The 19,072-nt window shown below is 40.6% G+C and overlaps 1 protein-coding gene across 1 annotated transcript; it reads right to left on the reverse strand.

The window, feature by feature from the left end:
- Positions 1-2,383: 2,383 nt before the first annotated feature.
- On the reverse strand, positions 2,384-17,427 carry LOC136572412 (nicotinamide N-methyltransferase-like). Its single transcript, XM_066572951.1, has 3 exons — positions 17,213-17,427; positions 13,524-13,731; positions 2,384-3,956 (listed from the first exon to the last, which is right to left on the reverse strand). Exons 1-3 carry the CDS (start codon positions 17,361-17,363, stop codon positions 3,545-3,547), a joined length of 771 nt encoding a protein of 256 aa, XP_066429048.1. The 5' UTR covers positions 17,364-17,427; the 3' UTR covers positions 2,384-3,544.
- Positions 17,428-19,072: the final 1,645 nt, after the last annotated feature.

The following is a 19,072-nucleotide window of genomic DNA, read 5'->3' on the forward strand; positions in this document are numbered from 1 at the left end:
TAGGGAATTGAAGAATTCCTCTACTGCATCTGTCACAGATATGGCAGGGGCAGCAGCAGGGAATTCTTTTTATTAGCGGGGATGAAGGAAACATCTGCCGCATGCGGCAGATGTGTTCTTCATCCCAGCGGGGGACACGGCAGCGGCGGAGAGGCAAGTTCATTTATTTTATTTTATTTTTTTTTCACTAAAATGATTATTTTTCAGGGAAGGGCCTATTTGTTAAGCCCTTCTCTAAAAAACAATTCAGGGGTGTCGGCAGACCATTGTTTTCAATGGAGCCGCTGGAAGCAGCCGCGGCTCCATTTAAAACAATGCAGAGCATGGGTCACCTTGAAAAATGCTTGAGTCTCCCACTGACTTCAATGAGGTTCGTTACTCGAAATGAGCTTCGAGCATTACAAAAAGCTCCGCTGGAGTAACGAGCACCTGAGCATTTTGGTGCTCGCTCTTCTCATCAATAAGTGAAAAATATAATTCCTCCTCCAAAGGAATACGCTTTTATGTGTCTATAAAGATGGAAGTATAAAAACGTTATGGCTCTCTCAACATGGGAAAGCATAACCATAGAAAATTCCTAAGGTTCTTAAGAACCTTTCAAAAAGGTCAGAATTACCTGCAGGACACAGCGTAGATGTAAATATTGTCAATTAGCGCAGATTTGTTATCTTTAACTGCAGAATGTCTTCCGCAGAACGTCTTGCGGAATTTATAGTACTTTTTATGTAGTCTTTTATTGCAGACTTACATCTCCTGTATGTTAGTAATTCACAACAAAAATTCTTCAAGACTTTATTAATTCCACAACAGAAAACATTTCTGCTGTGGAATTTAATCTTGGGGTGTTGAATTCAAGTACCGTAGGGATAACATTGCAATGCAGAAATGTCTGCGCGGACTAATTCCATCCTGTGTGAAAAGGTTCCTTAAGCATGAATGACCTCGAACGGATTTATACCACATTTTCTTCTGCAGAAATCCACACATGAATTCCGCAGCTACGAGGGGCTGCTCATAAGTCTTTAGCTTTGTTCGTTTTTTGTTTCTATGGTAACAAATGTTACATCACATGAAAGCCTTATGTGTCTAATATATGTTTTCAAAATGTTTTGTTTGTAGCTTATGGCAACAGTGATCTAGACACACCGGAAAACAAAATAACGGCATCTAAGGAGATATTCACAGCAAATGAGAGTAGAGGACTGATAAAATTCTTGTTTCTGCAAGGAAAGTCCGCGAAGGATATTCATGGTGATATGTCGCAGACATTGGGGGATCAATGCCCTTCATATTCTACAGTTAAGAACTGGGTTGCCAAATTTAAAATCGGGCCACTTCAGCACTAATGATGAGGAACGTCCTGGACAACCGAGAGAGGTTGTTGTTCTGGAGATCGATGATGCTGTGCACAACCTCATACTGGAGAATCGGTGAATTTCAGCTAAAGGAATAGCAGACATCATGGGGATTTCTGGTGAATGTGTTTGTGTCATTATCTATGAACATTTGAACATGAAGAAGCTATCAGCAAAGTGGGTCCCCAAATGTTTGAAAAACAGATCAGAAAAGCATGCGAGTGAAAACTTCCCGGTCCATTTGTCAGCGTTTCCGGACTGATAAGAACTTCCTGGATCAACTGGTCACTATGGATGAGACCTGGATTTATTTGCATGACCCTGAAACCAAGGAACGGTCAAAAGAGTGGAGGCACAGTGGTTCTCCTCGTCCAAAGAAGTTCGGGATGCAAAAATCAACCACTAAGGTGATGACACTTTCTCACTAAAGCAACCCCTGCAGTGACATTAGTCACTGGCAGAGCTTGCCAGGGTTTAGTATGACCCTCCAGCTCTGCTGTAGCAGGGAATCCCGGTGGTGGAAGACACCCTTCCACTTAATAGTACACAGCGCTCATTGAGCACTGTACACTCAGTGAAGGAGAAGGCAGAAAGGGTTAAAAAAAAGGGTTACTAAAAGCTGACAACCTGTCCTGCCTCTGATTGATTGCAGGAGGCTTAAAGTGCCGTTGTAATTTTATCAGCGGGGTTTTAAGCCCATTACCAGGTGCAATATATTTATTGGGTTAAAGCCTCTTAAACAGCCTTTCACACAGGACAGAGTATTCTGCGACAGCATTGCAGAATATGCTGTCCTGAATTCCACAACAAAATTTGCACTACTGATTGTGGTTTTTTTTTGCAGACTTGCCATCAGGATTATGCTATTTTCAGTTCCACACCAAAAAACGCACGTTAGCAGTGTGGATTCTGGGGCTGCATATTTCACAGGAGGGTTAATTCCATAATGCTGTTGCAGAATATTATGTCCTGTGTGAAAGGTCCTTAATGCATTACTTTGTTCATTAGTAAATACACACAACACCGTATACTATGGCATACACTTTATTGCATTCACTTTGCACATATATCAAAATAGCCAGTATTTTTATTATATTCCAAGGATTCATCATTGGAACAATTCTAAAAGCTTCTGAGATTAGAACTTGTCTAAACTAGACAATTAAATGCTAATCACTATACTGCAATACTGCACATCAATGCTGCCCATGTAGATGCCAAATTGGATCTGTGTATTGGATGGAAGAAAGCCTCATCCCTGCATTATATACTGATATTTATGGGTCAACCAAGTTTATATGTGGTGATCAAATAAAAGCCACCTACCAAAATTGTCTAGTGGAGTCAGTGGTAGTCTGAAATCTATGCCCTTTCTCATCTCTGCTGATTGTTGGAGCTTAGACCAATGCCAGCGGTGTATCCATTGGCTGCTGCAGAGGTTGCAATAGCTCCAGGTCTTGGAGATTCAGGTAGCTCAAAGGCCCGTCTATCACACCAGTATTATTAGTGGCACATAGTAAATTGGGGACTGTTAGAGATTTTGTTTTAGGGCTTAGAAGCTTCAATTTAAGTCTTCGGATGTCCTTCATATTTTATACTGCAGATTAAATTTGATACCACACTGTATTAACCTTCTAGTAGGGATAAATGTTTATACACTACCAGCAGTTAAACTACAATTAGAAGACTACCGGACTTTTGCTGCACATATTGAACTAGTTGAGCTTTATGTCCTAAGTTTCCATCAGGGTTTCCATCTTGAAATCATTGCACCATATTATTCTTCTAACTGCAGAAGCAAATGGAGACCTATTGAATCTTATTGCACTCCATTTTAGCTGATTGCCACAATAGCAGAGATTGCTGACATTCAGGGGTTCTGTTCGGATCCAATGTTTTGAATTTTAGATATAAACCATGATGAAACCCATGGAAATAAAGTAAAACACAATATGAAGAGGCCATGAGGAAGGAAATATTTTGGAGTTCTTTGGAATGAAGCAAATATTCTTCATACTGAGTACTTGCTTTTAGTGAAAGGGTTATTGTAAATTGTGTGATACAGTATTTCTTTGATATTTGCCTAATTAATAGATGCATTTTAAAAATTATAGCCTACAACAAAACCGGTACAGCAGGTAATAGATAAGCTGCCAGAAATACATTCATGGCTATGAAGTGTACCTGGTCTAAGGCTCCCTCATTTTCTGGGCAATGATAAACATCACCCCCTGATGGTCTGTAGCATCAGTGACCATTTCTCTATCAAACTTCTCACAATGCTTAATATCAAAACCTTCCTCAGATAGAACCTTACAACAGAAACTCTCATTACATGATAAAAAGTGAAACTTGTCTTCTCCAATTATAAACTGAGTGGCATTTAAAACAGAATATATCATGAAATATCCCTTAAGACGAATTAGATGGGCAAGTTTCCTTACATTTCCTCTGTAATCATCATGGTTCTTGCTGTATGTTTCCAAACCCCATACACATGTGACAATGTCAACTTTTGAATCATAGTTATCATTTCTGAGATCCCATTTCACAATCTTTGTTTTCCCTCTTAGACTTTCTTCTACATCTTCCGATTCATCACTGTAAGATAGAAGCATTCCAAAACATAAGTGAATAGCACTTACTGGATTAAAGTGTAGCTCTAGATGAATACATCCAAATCCTTGTGCAGAAAATCTGTTCAGCCCTTTTTTTAGCTACTTTGCTGCAGGGAGCAGACAGCTCGGTACATCGCTCAGTGGCTAAGGTTGGTACTGCAGGGTTTGTGTACCATTCATTTCAATAGGACTTGGGCACTGCACAGTGTATAAGCTGTCTGCAGCAAGACAGCAAGAAATGGGATAACCCTTTTAACATTACTCATAGGAATTTAAGGCATATTTACACGGGCGATATTCTCATGCAAGTTTTGTGCATTGGAAAATGTACAAAACACACACAAATATATCATTTTTAAATGGGTCTATTTGTATGTGAGATTTTTATTTTTATTTCATAAAGAAGCTGCAAGATGGAAAAACTGCAACATGTCCTATTTTTTGTGATTACACAGAAAACGTGCCCAATATTTTCTAAGGGAGAGTTAAAAAATTGCATCATACTCGAATGTAATGCAATTTACATGTGATTTTAAAATTCTTCTATGAAATATCATGCGATTTTCATGCACATGAAAATGCGTGCACTGGGATACAGTGAGCTTTCCATGGAAAATCACATGTTTAAAAGTGTAATATCGATTAGATTTTCAAAGGCATTATTACACTCATCCGTGTAATTGTTGCCTTAGGGTGGCTTCACACGAATGTGTTTTTGTGCGTACATAGGTGCGCACCCATGTATGTGCAAAAACACGCGTGAATGCAAGTCCGTGCATTGTATTCAATGAACCTGTGGCATGTGCCTGCAAAGATAGAACATGTGTGCACCATAGGGAATGCACACATTGTTTTCAATGGAGCCACGGCTGCTGCTGGCAGCTCCATTAAAAACAACGGCCTGCCTGCACCCCTGCATTCTTTTCACGGAAAAAAAAAATTTTAGTGTAAAAAAAAAATAAATATATATATATATATATATATATATATATATATACATACATATACACTTACCTGTGCGTTGCTGCTGTGACCCCCCACGGGAATGAAGAACACAGGCAAATGTTTCCTTCATCCCCGCTAGTTAAAAGAATTCCCTGCTGCTACATCTGCCACATCTGTGACAGATGCAGCAGAGGAATTCTTTAATTCTCTTCCCAGCTGTCACACATGTCAGCTGCAGTAGAGGATTCTGCTGCCGTCAACCCCTTCAATTGATTTCAGGGAAGGGCTTTAAACATAAGCCCTTTGCTGAAAATCCAGAAAAAGTGGTTTATAAAACAAAAATAATACATACTTACCTCCCTTCGGCTGCCGGGGCTGAGCAGCATCGTCTCCTGCTGTCCCCTGCACTGTGGTGCTGATCTATCAGCTGGCGGGGATTTAGAATCCCCGCCTGCTGAAAGAGCTGAATGTGATTGATTGAGGTGCTCAGCCAATCACAGGCAGCTCTCGCCCGTCATTTATACTGTTAACGCTTCACAAAATTTCACCAGTTTAATCGATAAAAAGAAGTGTAGAGCCATGTTAAAAAGATTGAAGAGCTGCAGGAATATCATTTGCATATTCCCTGTGCATTCTGGGAAGAGCAAAGCGTCACTGTAAATGGGAAGATTGCTAGGATTAGCAGGGTCTAGCTACTCAGAGGACTTTCTCAGACCAGAGATTTTGAAGCTGCAGGAATTTCATTTGCATATTCCTTTTGCATTCTGGGAAGAGCGAAGAGTCACTGTAAGCAGGTAGATTGCTGGGATTAGTCAGGTCTAGCTGCTGAGAGGACTTCTCCAGACCGTGTGCTGTCATGTTGTACACTTAGTAGCATCTTATAGGTTATGTATCTTCACTACAATTCTTGACTTTTAGAAGTTTGGAAGTGGACATCAACTGACAGCATGGAAAGGAGAGGAGCCATATGGTGAGCTGCAATGTATGCTATATGTTTACAGACCTACCAGAGGAAAAGACATACTTCACCTGCCAGAAATGCAAGCTTGTGTCTCTATTAGAGGAAAAGGTGCAGAGTCTTCAGAAGAGGAAAGCTACATGGAAACTCATTAAGGAAGGTGAGGATTTCTTTGACAGAGCAGAAGAAAGTCTTCGAAATGTAAAAGGAAATGAAATTTCCAGTGTACCTGCAGAAGCAGAGGAATGAAAGCAAGTGACCCAAAGAAGCAGGAGGATCAGGAGTCAGCCAGCACCCATACTGCTTGGGAACCAGTACCAGGGTCTCACGCAGGGGGTTTGGTACTTTTTCCTGAGCTGAAGGAGAAAGAAGTACAGAAAGAAATGACTCTACCCACAAAGAACAGAGCAGAGGACAAAGAGGTACAGAAAGAAATGACTCTACCCACAAAGAACTGCCTCGATATTAAAGGAAAACCAATTCTCCTCTGGTACTTCTGACACTTTCTAAGAAAAGGTACCAAAACATGGATAGAACCAATAATTACAAAAGAAAGGCAATGTCCCCGTAGATTCCAATGATCTATTGTTAAATGCAAATTCAACCAAAGGCAAAACCCAGACCAGTGCTTCTGATTCTTTGAGACACAATAACACAAGTATTGTTCCAGACTCTGCTTACATCTCCCAGTTTGTCCATTAATCTCTGGGTGATATGCCAAGGAAAAAGAGAGATGAATTCTCAACCGAGGTCAAACAAAACACCAGAACCTGGAAACAAATTGGACTCTACGATTTTTGAGAAACCTCACAAGAAGTCCCAAAACCAAAAACATTTCGTCATAATATTGGCCACCAAAAAAATTCTTGTGAATAATTTTCATGCATTATTAATCCCCAGATGACCAGCTAACACAGAACTATGTACTTCAGACAGCACCTGCAGCCTCAAATGAACAGGGACAAAAAGCTTTCCCATCGGAAGGCTCACTAGGACTAAATCCTGTGCCTTATGGACCTACTTCCCCAAATCTAGTGAAACTGCTGACACTACAACCCCCTGAGAAAGAATGGGCACAAGGGGTTCGTCCAAAACCACCAGGACAAAAAAACTCTTGGAAAGAGCATCGGCTTAAATATTTTTACTGCCCAGATGATATGTAACCATAAAGTCGAAGTGCAAAAAAATAGTGACCACCGCACCTGTCTTGGCTTAAGTCTTTTGTCTGACTCTAAGTAGATCAAGTTCCGGTGGTCTGTAAAAAAGGTCACCTTATACTGAGCCCATTTGAGGAGATGATGCCATTCCTCAAAAGCCCACTTAATTGACAACAGCTCTCTGTCACCAATATCGTAATTTTGCTCAGCAGTAGAAAATTTATGTGAGAAAAATGCACAAGGACAAAGATCTTGCAACACACTAGGTCCCTGAGACAGCACTATGCCAACCCCAACTTCTGAGGCATCAACCTGCACCATGAAAGGTCTGGAGGAGTCTGGGTGCATCAGAACCAGAGCTGTTGCAAAACATTGTCTGGCCGAAACACGTTCAGTGTTTACCTGTTAGATGTATGCGTTTTAATCAATAATGTTATTATTTTTAATGGTTGAAGCCCTCCTCCATATCTACAGTTTCTCTCATGGAGTCTTGTTGCATCAGAACCGGAGATGTCACAAAACATATCTTCAACCACTTCCCTCTATAGGACGTACAGTTACATCCTGCGGGGTCGGGGTATTACAAAGAGAGATCACCCGGTCTCCTCTCTTCATACAGCATGGGCAAAGGCTTTTTATTACAGCTCCCACCTGCGGGCAATAGCTACAATGGCTGCGTGGCTGATCGGCAATATTAACCCTTTAAATGTCGCTGTCAATTCTGACAGTGGCATTTAAATCCCCTGAATGATGTTTGGGGGTCCCGTATGGTCCCCCCTGGGGTGAGATTGCAGGGTGCCATGTGGGTGTCATGGCAGCCCAGGGCTGTCTTGGCAGTATTCCTATCAAGCCATCCACATGGGGTGGCTTGATAAACTGTCTGTCAGATCACAGTATGATGTATTGCTATGACATTACATCATACTGCAGGAGCGATCAAAGCATCACTAGTTGTGGTCCCTTAGGAGAACTAAAAAAGTAAGTAAAAATAAGATAAATTAAGATTTAATTGAAAGAAGAAAAAAAATATATACAATTTTATTCACCCCCCCTTTTGCCATTTTTATAATAAAAGAATCTAAATCATAAAACAAAAATACATATTTGGTATCGCCATGTCCACAAAAGTCCAATCTATCAAACTAATGCATTATTTACCCCACATGGTGAACGTCATCCAAAAAAAAAAAAAAGGACACCAGGAATGCACTTTTTTGGTCACACTGTCTCCCAGAAAAAAATACAATACAAAAGCGATGAAAAAGACATATCTATTCCAAATTGGGACCAATGTAAACTACAGGACGTCTCACAGAAAAATGAGCCCTCTTACAACTATGTCAATGGAAAAGTTAAAAACTTTTGCGCACAGAAGATGGCAGCAGAAAATAATTTTAAAACATGGAATGTCTTTGAAAAAATATAAGTAGTACGGCAAAAAAAAAAACTATATAAGTTTGGTATCGTAGTAATCGTACTGACCCATAGAATAAAGTTATCCTGTCATTTTTGTTGCAGTTTGTGTGCCGTAGAATCAAGATGCACCGAAAAATGGCAAAATGTTTGTTTTTCATTTTACTCAACTTAGATTTTTTTTTAAGTTTTTCAGTACATGATATGGTACATTAAATAGAACCATTCAAAACTACAACTTGTCCCACAAAAAACAAGCCCTCATACCATTACGTCGATAGATAAATAAAGGGGGGGGGAAGAAAAAATGAAAATGGAAAAAAATTAAAAGAGCTTCGTCCTTAAGGGTTTAAAGGCATGAACATATTGTAATGCCCTTGGGGACTATTTAGAAAGGAAGCAACCTTTCTTTGTTATATCCGTCAAAGGTTTGACCACCACCAAAAATCCCCCAATGAATTTCCAATAATAATTGGCAAACCCCAGAAACCTCTGAAGTGCCTTCACATTCTCTGGTAGCACCCAGTCCCACACTGCCTTCTCTGGATCCATCTTGAACCCGTTTGGGGTAATAATGTGTCCAAGAAATGTGATCTTTTGTATGGAAAAAAACACACTTTTCCTTTTTTGCAAAAAATGATTAGCACCTTTAGGACCTGACGAGCATAAAGAAATATATGAATCAAAATCCAACGAAAGATATGAATATCGTCGAGGTATACCAGAACAAAGTGACTGATAAATTTATAGAGGACCTCATTGATAAAGGACTGGAAAACTGCAGGAGAGTTTGTTAAGCCAAATGGCATCACAAAGTTCTTATAATGCCCTTCAGGGGTGTTAAAGGCAGTTTTCCATTTGTCGCCCTCCTTAATCTGAATCAAATTATCCTACCCACGTAAATCCAACTTTGAAAAACAGTTGGCACCATTCAACTATGAAAACAGATCGGGAATGAGAGGCAATAGGTATGGATTATGTTTGGTCATTTTGTTTAGCTCTTTGAAATCAATGCAGGGCCGCAACCCCCATCCTTTTTCTTGACAAAGAAAAACCCAGCCTCCAGTGAGGAATTTAAGGGACACATGTGCCCCTTTTTCAATCTGTCCCAGATATAAACTTTCATAGACTGTCTCTCAGGCATAGCTAGATTGTACATATGGCTTTTTGGAAGTTTACAGGCTGCTACCAGTTCAATAGCGCAATCTCCCTCTCTGTGAGGCGGTAAATTATCTGCCCCTGCCAGAGCAAAAACATTGGTGAAGTCTGCAATATATTTTGGTAATTCCTCAACTTGCACGGAAGACACCCTTACAGAGATACAACCGGAATTACAGTATGGACTCCATTTAGAGATGTCTCCTTTCTCCCAATCCACCACATATGCAAATGTGACCATGGTAGGCCTAAGACTACCTGCATTGGAAGGGATTCCATGACATATAGAGGGGTAATCTTGGTATGGAATAACCTGATCTTTAAACATATATCCGGAACACAAACTTTCAAGGATTTCTGTGATAAAGGAGAGGCGTCAATGGCAGACACAGGAATGGGTGGATCCAGATGTTTTACGTCCAACCCAAAGCGTTTGACCATCTCATAATAGATTAGGTTGATACCGGCTCCACAATCAAGAAAACCAACTCTGATGGCCAAGGACAAGGCATAATCAAGGCATCAGACAAGCAACAGATAGAGCTTTAATATTATTAGCTAAGCCTCAGTAAAACTGACTTCATAAAGCAGCATCATTCCATTAAGTCTCTGTCACACAACAGCGGAAATCGGTACAGAAATCCTCAAAAGGAGAGTCTCCCTGATGTAAACCTCTGATCTTTCCTTCTGCCAGGGACACCCTATTGGGATCGTCATAGATTAAACTTAAGGCAGAGAAAAAACTATCCACAGAGGATAAGGCTTCAGAGGAGGAAGGCAAGGAAAAAAGCCTATGCCTGTGGCACCCCCTGCAGCCTGGAAATAATGATGCCCACCTTCTGCAACTCGTCACTCAAGGAAACAGGACGTAACCTAAAAAAAAGCCTGCAAGACTCTCTAAAGGAAATAAATTCCTGCCTGTTTCCAGAGAATCAGTCAGGTAGATCAAGTTTAGGCTCCTTCCCTGGAGCCGCCAAAGTGAGATGCCACTGTTTAAGCTCAGAGACCTCAAACGTCACTGTCCTCAGCTGAGCTGACAAAACCTCAATGGGATCAATCTCTGATGTAAACACAGATTCCACCAAGTTTGGGCTGTTGAATATGTCACATCCAGACAGGACTTGCTGGATCTGTAACCCGCAGATCTTGCACAAAAGTACACAAACTGTGTTAAAACAAAAATAAACAAAAACATCTAAATAACCTCAGGGACAGGGACTCGTATAAACTCAGTCAATTCGCTTTGACAAGGACATACCTGACCTCGCACTAAGGCCCTTAGGTAACCCTATGTGGGAATAACATAAGAAAGACAATAGAAAAGAAACATAAACTTAGCTTTGAGATGCAGCAGGCAAATGATAGATCCAGGACCAAGCTCTGACTGAGACCACGGTCAGCACTAGACTGAAGATTCAACTGCATTTCAGTACAGCATCAGTAAAACTAAATAACCCTGACAACTACCCACAGGTGTGGCTAAGCATGTATCACTTAATGCCACACCAACCAAAGCCAGAAGATGGAGAACCACCTACAAAAACTGTACTTGACTATGAGCATGGGAGTAATCCCAGAACCACCGCAACAGGGTGCATATTATGTGCTGTGACAAGTGATCAGCACTACTGCAAGCCTATCCCCAAGGCCACACACCTGCTCTGACCTTGGAAGACCTCGGAGGAAGGAAAAGTAGAAGGCCAGTAGAGAGTTGCTTGGGGAAAGATGTGGGGGTTATGCAAGAGATGGGTATGCGGGTCTTTTTTTAGTAAAAACTACAAACTTGGGCCTTATTGTTTCTCACGATTTCTGCTGAACCCATGAGAACCAGAGTTTGGGGTTCCTTTAGCGCACTGAAGAGCAGGCAGATGGGGGCTTCCTGGCCCTGGGGGTACATGGGACAAGCCAGTGCTACAATGGTACAATAGTTTGCTGTCCCTTGATGAATAGCAGAACTTATCTTTCCCCACAGGGTGGTGCCTGTTGTTGGTACAAAAGGCAAATTATTGTTGTGTTTGGTATGGTGATGGAATGAGCAATAAGTACATAAGATTGGCACAAAGTTAGGTGTGGCTTGAGCAGTGAGCCATGAGAGAAGCTATGGAATCTTGCTGTGGAAAAGGCTGGGTGCAGCTTGATAGTATAGCTATAAGAAGCCTGGGTGTCTCTGGGTCGGAGCTGAATGTGTGCAGTCAGTCAGACTGTCATAGCTGTGGGAGCTGCTTTGATTGTGAAAAGGTGAAAGTCTAAAATTAAGCTCTTATTGCTCCAGAACGTGCAGTTACGTCATCAAAGTTTGTTCAGTGTTTGTATGGAGCAGGATAGACAAGTCAAGAGGAAAACACTAAATGTGCCAAACAGTGTTTTTTTTTGTTTTGTCTTTGCTTGACACTTGACAAGTGTTTTTTTGGGGTTTTTTTTTCTTCCAGTCAGTGGCTTTTATCTTCAAATCCCTTAGGGCTCATGTCCACGGGCAAAATGAGATTTAAAATCCGCAGCGGATCTCCGGCGCGCAGATCCGCACCCCATAGGGATGCATTGACCACCCGCGGGTAGAGAAATACCCGCGGATGGTCAATAAAAAGGAATTTAAAAAATCTGGAGCATGAAAAAAAACGTGCCATGCTCCATTTTAGTGCGGATCACGCTCCGGATGGCCCCCATAGACCTCTATGGGTGTGGGAGATCCGCTGCGGATTGTAAATACTAATTTATCGGGTGCATGAGATCCGCTGCGGATTTAAACCCTTCCCGCTCCAGGACGTACCGGTACGTCCTCGGAGCATGGTACTTACCGCAACAGGACATACCGGTACGTCCTGGGGATAGTGCGAGATCACATAAGATCCCGCGCTATCCTGCAGCGGGAGCCGGGGGGGGGGGGGGCATGCCCCCCCCCCCCGCTGTTAACCCCTTCCCTGCCGCGATCTAAGTAGATCGCGACAGGGAAAGAGTTGACAGAGAGATCGCGCTCCCTCGGTGTCTCCGGCCGGCTCTCGCAATGTCATCGCGAGAGCCCGGCCTGTCGCCATGGCAACAGGACGCCAGACACTGGCGTCCTGTATTGCCTGTGCCTATAATCGCTGTATAGGTGATAAGGCATGGGAGAGCAGTAGCTCTGCCATGCCTTATGACAGCGATCATAGCACAGTGCTGCCAGTCCCTCAGAGGGACTCGAATAGTGTAAAAGAAAAGAAAAGAAAAATGTAAAAAAAATGTAAAAAAACACCTTTTTTTATGCTTTTTCTAATATTAGCATAAAAAAAGGGAAAAAAAATGAAAACCCCACATATTGGGTATTGACACGTCCGTAGCGACGTGTACAAAAAGTTGAACACGCTTTTTATTTTGTACGACAAAAAGCGTAAAAAAACCACGCTAAAAAACAGAGGCAAAATGCTAATTTTTAGCATTTTGCCTCCCAAAAAATGCTATAAAAGTGATCAAAAAAGCCGTACATTCCCCTAAATGGTACCAATAAAAACTACAGCTCATTTCGCAAAAAATAAGCCCACATAGAGCTCCGTATTTAGAAAAATAAAAAAGTTACAGGACTTTGAATGCAGCTTTTTTTTCACGCGCAGATGCAAAAATGCCATCCGCGTGCATACACGCGTGAAAAAAAACGCATCCGCGTGTCATCCGCATGCAATAAAATACAATAAAATACTATTTTAAGCTCATCCGCACTGCATCCGCGGCCCAAATCCGCGTTACAAATCCGGAGCAGATTTGATTTTCCCCGTGGACATGAGGCCTTATGCAGCAGTTATGGTATTTTTGTGGTGTTTTAGCATAGGCTTCTCTAGAGCTCATGAAAAATGCATTCTTTTAGGATTAAAAAAAACAAAAATGTATGAAGGAATGAAAATAATTCCTTATGTTGTGTTAGGTGAAAGTGTATAAGATAATACTAAACCTGTTTCCTTTTAAAACTTTGTAAAAATGTTTGGCAGAAGACCAATCAAAGGCATCTGAGTCTTTATTCATCCATTTTTCAAGTTCCTTCAGGCTGGCGTCACTTGATTGTAGAAATGTAATCTCCTCTACAAAGTCATTTATTGAAATAAGAGGACCAATAATGGGACCGAAACTGAAATCACACACGGATCTTCCATTAACGATACCTATGGGTGAGAGGGGGTGAGGGATAATCAAATAAACATATTAGAATCTCTATTTATTTACAAAAAATCTGTCAGACTCTCTTATGACTGCATGAATAGCGCAGAGTGCAGAATTCTTCTTGATATAAATATTAATAGTGCCAAATGGAACACATTATAATCAATAGAATCTTTGTGCAACTATGTGGACAATGAATGTGTCATGGCGGCCAGGAAATCCATAATGCTAGTATAAACAGAAATTACTTGTATTGCATTTGCTTTGTGGATGTAATTTTTTCTGATTTGGTCAGTTTTACTAATAAAGAGGTTATCTGAGATCGGACAACATTGAGGCAAAGACAAGGCTGGAAACCTTTAAGTGTATTACAGGAGGAAAGAAGGGAGAGTAGGTACATGATTGAAACCTTTATATATGTTACAGGAGGAAAAAAGGGAGAGGAGGACATGATGGAAACCATTATATATGTTACAGGAGGAAAGAAGGGAGAGGAGGACATGATGGAAACCTTTATATATGTTACAGGAGGAAAGAAGGGAGAGGGGGACATGATGGAAACCTTTATATATGTCACAGGAGAAAAGAAGGGAAAGAGGGACATGATGGAAACTTTTATATGTTAGAGGAGGAGAGAAGGGAGAGGAGGACATGATGGAAACCATTATATATGTTACAGGAGGAAAGAAGGGAGAGGGGGACATGATGGAAACCTTTATATATGTCACAGGAGAAAAGAAGGGAAAGAGGGACATGATGGAAACTTTTATATGTTAGAGGAGGAGAGAAGGGAGAGGAGGACATGATGGAAACCTTTATATATGTCACAGGATGAAAGAAGGGAGAGGGGGGCATGATGGAAACCTTTATATATGTTACAAGAGGGAAGAAGGGACAGGGAGACATGATGGAAACTTTTATACATGTTACAGGAGAGAAGGGAGATGGGGACATGATGGAAACCTTTATATATGTCACAGGAGGAGAGAAGGGAGACAGGAGACATGACAGAAACCTTTATATGAGGAGAGAAGGAAGAGGGGGACATGATGGAAACCTTTATATATGTCACAGGAGAAGGGAGATAGGAGACATGACAGAAACCTTTATATGAGGAGAGAAGGGAGAGGGGGACATGATGGAAACCTTTATATATGTCACAGGAGGAGAGAAGGGAGACAGGAGACATGACAGAAACCTTTATATATATATATATATATATATATATATATATATATATATATATATATTACATGAGGAAAGAATGGAGAGGGTGCAGCATGTCCTATTCTTGTCTCATCCTCAGATGGAAAACAGCACATCTACATGTGTTGTGTCTCATACAACAGAGAGCACACAGAGGGGATATCTGTCTGTTGTGAAATGCAAATTGTGCCTGGGAAAATTTGCCACAACCTTAAAATTATCTTTGTGCACATAGCCTAAGAGAGAAATAAAAAGGAAATAATATAAGGGCAGAGTAGATGAATCATTGTGAAAGACAAGCAGGGGGCAGTGAAGATTCAGTGCTGGAGATGCAGGATATTTAACTGGTAATTAACTCTTACTTTGTTATTTTCCATCATCGCCACCTTTGCCCCAATTTTGTCTGATCTCAGAAAATCCCTTTTTAATGTGTATCCCATTTATATTAGGAGTGTCAGAATACGCTGATTGTTGATTATTCCATTTTTGTGATCGTCCAAAAAACTGAACATCCTTGACCCCTTAAGGAATGCCCCCTTTTTTTCATTTTCATCTTCATTTTTTTCCTCAACAACTTTCAAAAAATCATAACTCGGTCTGTGGGTTTGTTTTTTTGTGGGCCAAAGTGTATTTTTCCATGGTACTATGTAATGTATCATATAATATCCTGAAAAACCTTTTACAAATTCTGAGTGTAATGTAATTGAAAATAGTACAATTCTGCCATTTTTGGGGGATGGAGGGTGTCTTGTTTCTCTGGTGTACACACTGCAGCAAAAATGACATGATAACTTTATTCTATGGGGCAGTATGGTTTTTACCATCTCACATTTATATAAAGTTTAATTTTGCTGTACTACTTTAAAAAAATAAAATATCTTTGGAAAAAATAAAATTTACTGCTGCCGTTTTTTGACAGCCATAATTTTTTTTTATTTGTCCGTCTGCATAGTTGTGCAAGGCTTCTTCTTCTTTTTTTTTTTTTTTTTTGCTGGGACTTCCTGTAGTTTTTTTGTATAACTTTGGAGCACTTATGTCCTTTTGATCGCTTTTTATCACTTTTTTCTTGGGGATGTGGTGACCAAAAAGCGCAACTCTGGCATATTTTTTTTTTCTGATGGGTAAGTAGTGCAGGGTAAGTAGTGCATTATTTTGATAGATTGGACTTTTATGGATGCAGCAATACCAAATATGTTTTTTTTATTATTACTTTATTAAGATTCTTTTATTATAAAAATGGCAAACATTTTTTAGACTTTGATTACAGTTTATTTTGTAATAATTAACACAACTTTTCTAAACTGATTTTTAATTTTTTTTGTTCCCATAATAGGTATGAACTTGCAGTGGTTTGTTCACTCCTGCAGTATAGTGTAATACCATAGTATTACATTATATTACTATGGCAACCCTGGGGGCTTTTTAGAAGGCTCCTGGCTGCCATGGCAACCACAAAGCACACTGAGCTCTTATTGCATGGGCTGTACAGGACCCCTGAACATTGATCGGGGTGTTTAAATGTCGCTGTCAGAATTGACAGCAGTATTTAAAGGGTTAACAGCTCCAATCCGCAGCACTGCGGATCGGAGCTCTTGTGGTCAGTTGTTGGCTGTAAGAAACAGCCAGCACCCACATTGTATGGAGCAGGGTCGACCCTCAATCCCTTCCATACATACCCTGAATGCATAGGACGACACTGTATGTCTTGTGTCATTCAAGGGTTAAAGATTAGAGATAATGGGGCACATTTATAACACATGCCATGCTAGTTTCTGCTGTAAAATAAAGTCACAGCATTTTGTGCCAGGTTTGCTTGCACAAAAATTTGCACCATCGTCTTCCACTTCCTTGAAAAAGAGTTGTGGTCACCAACATATTCATGTATAGTTTACACTAGAAATTGATATAAATTATACCACAAATTTGCAATCCGATGTATATTCCTGTGTATGTGCACGGAGGTGCCGAGAGGTGCCTAATATATGAAATACATGAAAGGGGCCTCTTCTAATATATTAGTGGGGACATAACATTAGGACCAGTGTTTGAAATGACAGTCCTAATACATTTTTCCCAATGGGTTTAGTAGGAGTTCAACTTGCATTTTGTTAACTGCATTTGCATTAAAACCCATAGTATCCAGCATAGATGAGATTGTGTATATTGCATACAGTGTAATGTCAGTGCTGCACACATATCTACAGCGTTCTATATAAATGATTTGCAGAATGTCCCTCATTAGTGTCTTTTATAACAATTACTTCTTCTTGCACTTACCTGTATCGAATGCTTTGTAAATTGATATCATAACATTTATAGTTGATTCCTTATAACATGTGTATGGACAGTTAGGAGAATAGAAACCTTTAAGTAGAATCTTGGTGTCATTTTCATCAAAATTGTAGATGTATCTAAAGCCGGAGTCCATGTTGCACCGTTTAATTAGGAGGTTAGTAATGCTGGTAAAATACAAAGAGCTTCATAGATAATATTTTGAGTTTGCTCCCTTATTAATATCACATTTGCTTTTTGTTTTTTTTTTGTGTGTGTGTGTCATTCACTTTCACATGTCAATTATACAAGCAGGATGTGAGTAGGATCTTAAGGATGACATATCCATTTTGTTGACTTTAAAACCAGATAGAGAAACATATTAATTTGTTTTATTTATTTTTCTTTTCTGATTGTAAAATATTTTATTATGTTATCTCTACGTGACTGTGGGGATTGCCATCTTACTTGATCTACATGTAGCAGAATTAAGAGCTATCCTTTACAGCAGCCTCATGGGTCATTTACACAATGGATAGGAGGAGAACCATTGACTTTTATGAGGGACTGTTCTAGACATGTTCTGTGACCTGTGCAGAGGTCATTTGGCAGGGAGGGTGAGTAGAAAGTCACAGTTGATCAGTTGTAAATGGTGGATCTTGTGTTATTTACATATAGGTGTTACAGGGAGTGGGACAAAAATATGGAAACACCATACAAAATGCATGCTTTAAGTTACATGGGATTATAAATCATATTTTAATAAGACATGTAGAGACCGATTTTCAGTGGAGGTGATATGACACAGATGCTGCAGGGTAGATGTGAAATTTATTAATCCTCTTAAAATCAAGAATTGACAAGACCAGACTACAACAACAAGGAAACAACAAAAACACACATACGTTAGTATGTATAATTCTTCACTCTCATAACTGACTAGTATCTAAAGACTTGTGGGGGGGGGGGGTAGTTTGACAGTACTTCATTGGAGTCACCAAGAAGACGACTATGATGAGTCAAAGTGGGCAATAATTGATCACATAAGCCCTTATGTGCAGTTCAAGCCTAAACGATTGGGTAGTCGGACCAATTCCCAATGTCATAGATGTTTCACACCTGATGCTAATTTTATGCGTTTGATGTGGGAATGCATTGTGATTTAAACATTTTGGTGCAAAGTGACTGATTTGCTAGGTAATGGCTTTTTCACACGAGCATATATTGGCGGCGCTTTCATGGACGCTGCCCATCTGATGCATTTGGTTTCCATTGGGCGTAAAAATTTCTGGCCTGCAAAGATAGCCGATACTGTATGTAGTCCTGTTGGGCATTTTTACACCGGCCAGAAAAGATAGTTCAGGAACTATCTTTTGGCTGGAATATGGCGGCGGCTCCCTTAGACTCCTATAGGAGCCTATAGGAGCTGCTGAAGAGGGGAGGTGTGATGAAGATTAGCAGCATGTCTGCTAAACTCCCACCCTCTTCAATCCTCCTCTTCTCTGCCCCTTGCTAGCTGTTAGCACTTGGAGGGGGCACGATGGGGCGGGGAAGAAGCTAGTTGCTAAGCTCCCACCCCATCCCGCCCCCTCCCATTGCTGGAAGCAGACAAGGGGTGAGAGCTTAGCACACTAGCTCCTACCCAACTCTGCTCCCTCCCCTTGCCAAGAGCCAGCGAGGGGGCAGAGCTAATACTGATGTATTTCTGGTGCAGTGTATAATCGCCGCACTCGGCCATCTGAATGGCCTATGAAACAGCAGTTTTAATGCCCGTTCATGCACTGTGGCCGTTATACAGGCGTCCAAAAATTGTCTATGCTTGTGAGAAAGAACCCTAAGGTTGTGGGAATTCCAGTACCAAGGGTC

Source organism: Eleutherodactylus coqui, chromosome 7 (assembly GCF_035609145.1).
Source record: "Eleutherodactylus coqui strain aEleCoq1 chromosome 7, aEleCoq1.hap1, whole genome shotgun sequence".
NCBI classification, from domain to species: domain Eukaryota; kingdom Metazoa; phylum Chordata; class Amphibia; order Anura; family Eleutherodactylidae; genus Eleutherodactylus; species Eleutherodactylus coqui.

Bases quoted from the DNA above. Each gene is read 5' to 3' on its own strand.
- LOC136572412 (XM_066572951.1), bottom strand. From the start codon at position 17,363: ATGGACTCCGGCTTTAGATACATCTACAATTTTGATGAAAATGACACC. The intron at 13,732-17,212 runs GTAAGTGCAAGA...TCTCACCCATAG, and splicing joins TTACAAAGCATTCGATACAG to GTATCGTTAATGGAAGATCC. The intron at 3,957-13,523 runs GTTTAGTATTAT...TCTATCTTACAG, and splicing joins AAAGTTTTAAAAGGAAACAG to TGATGAATCGGAAGATGTAG.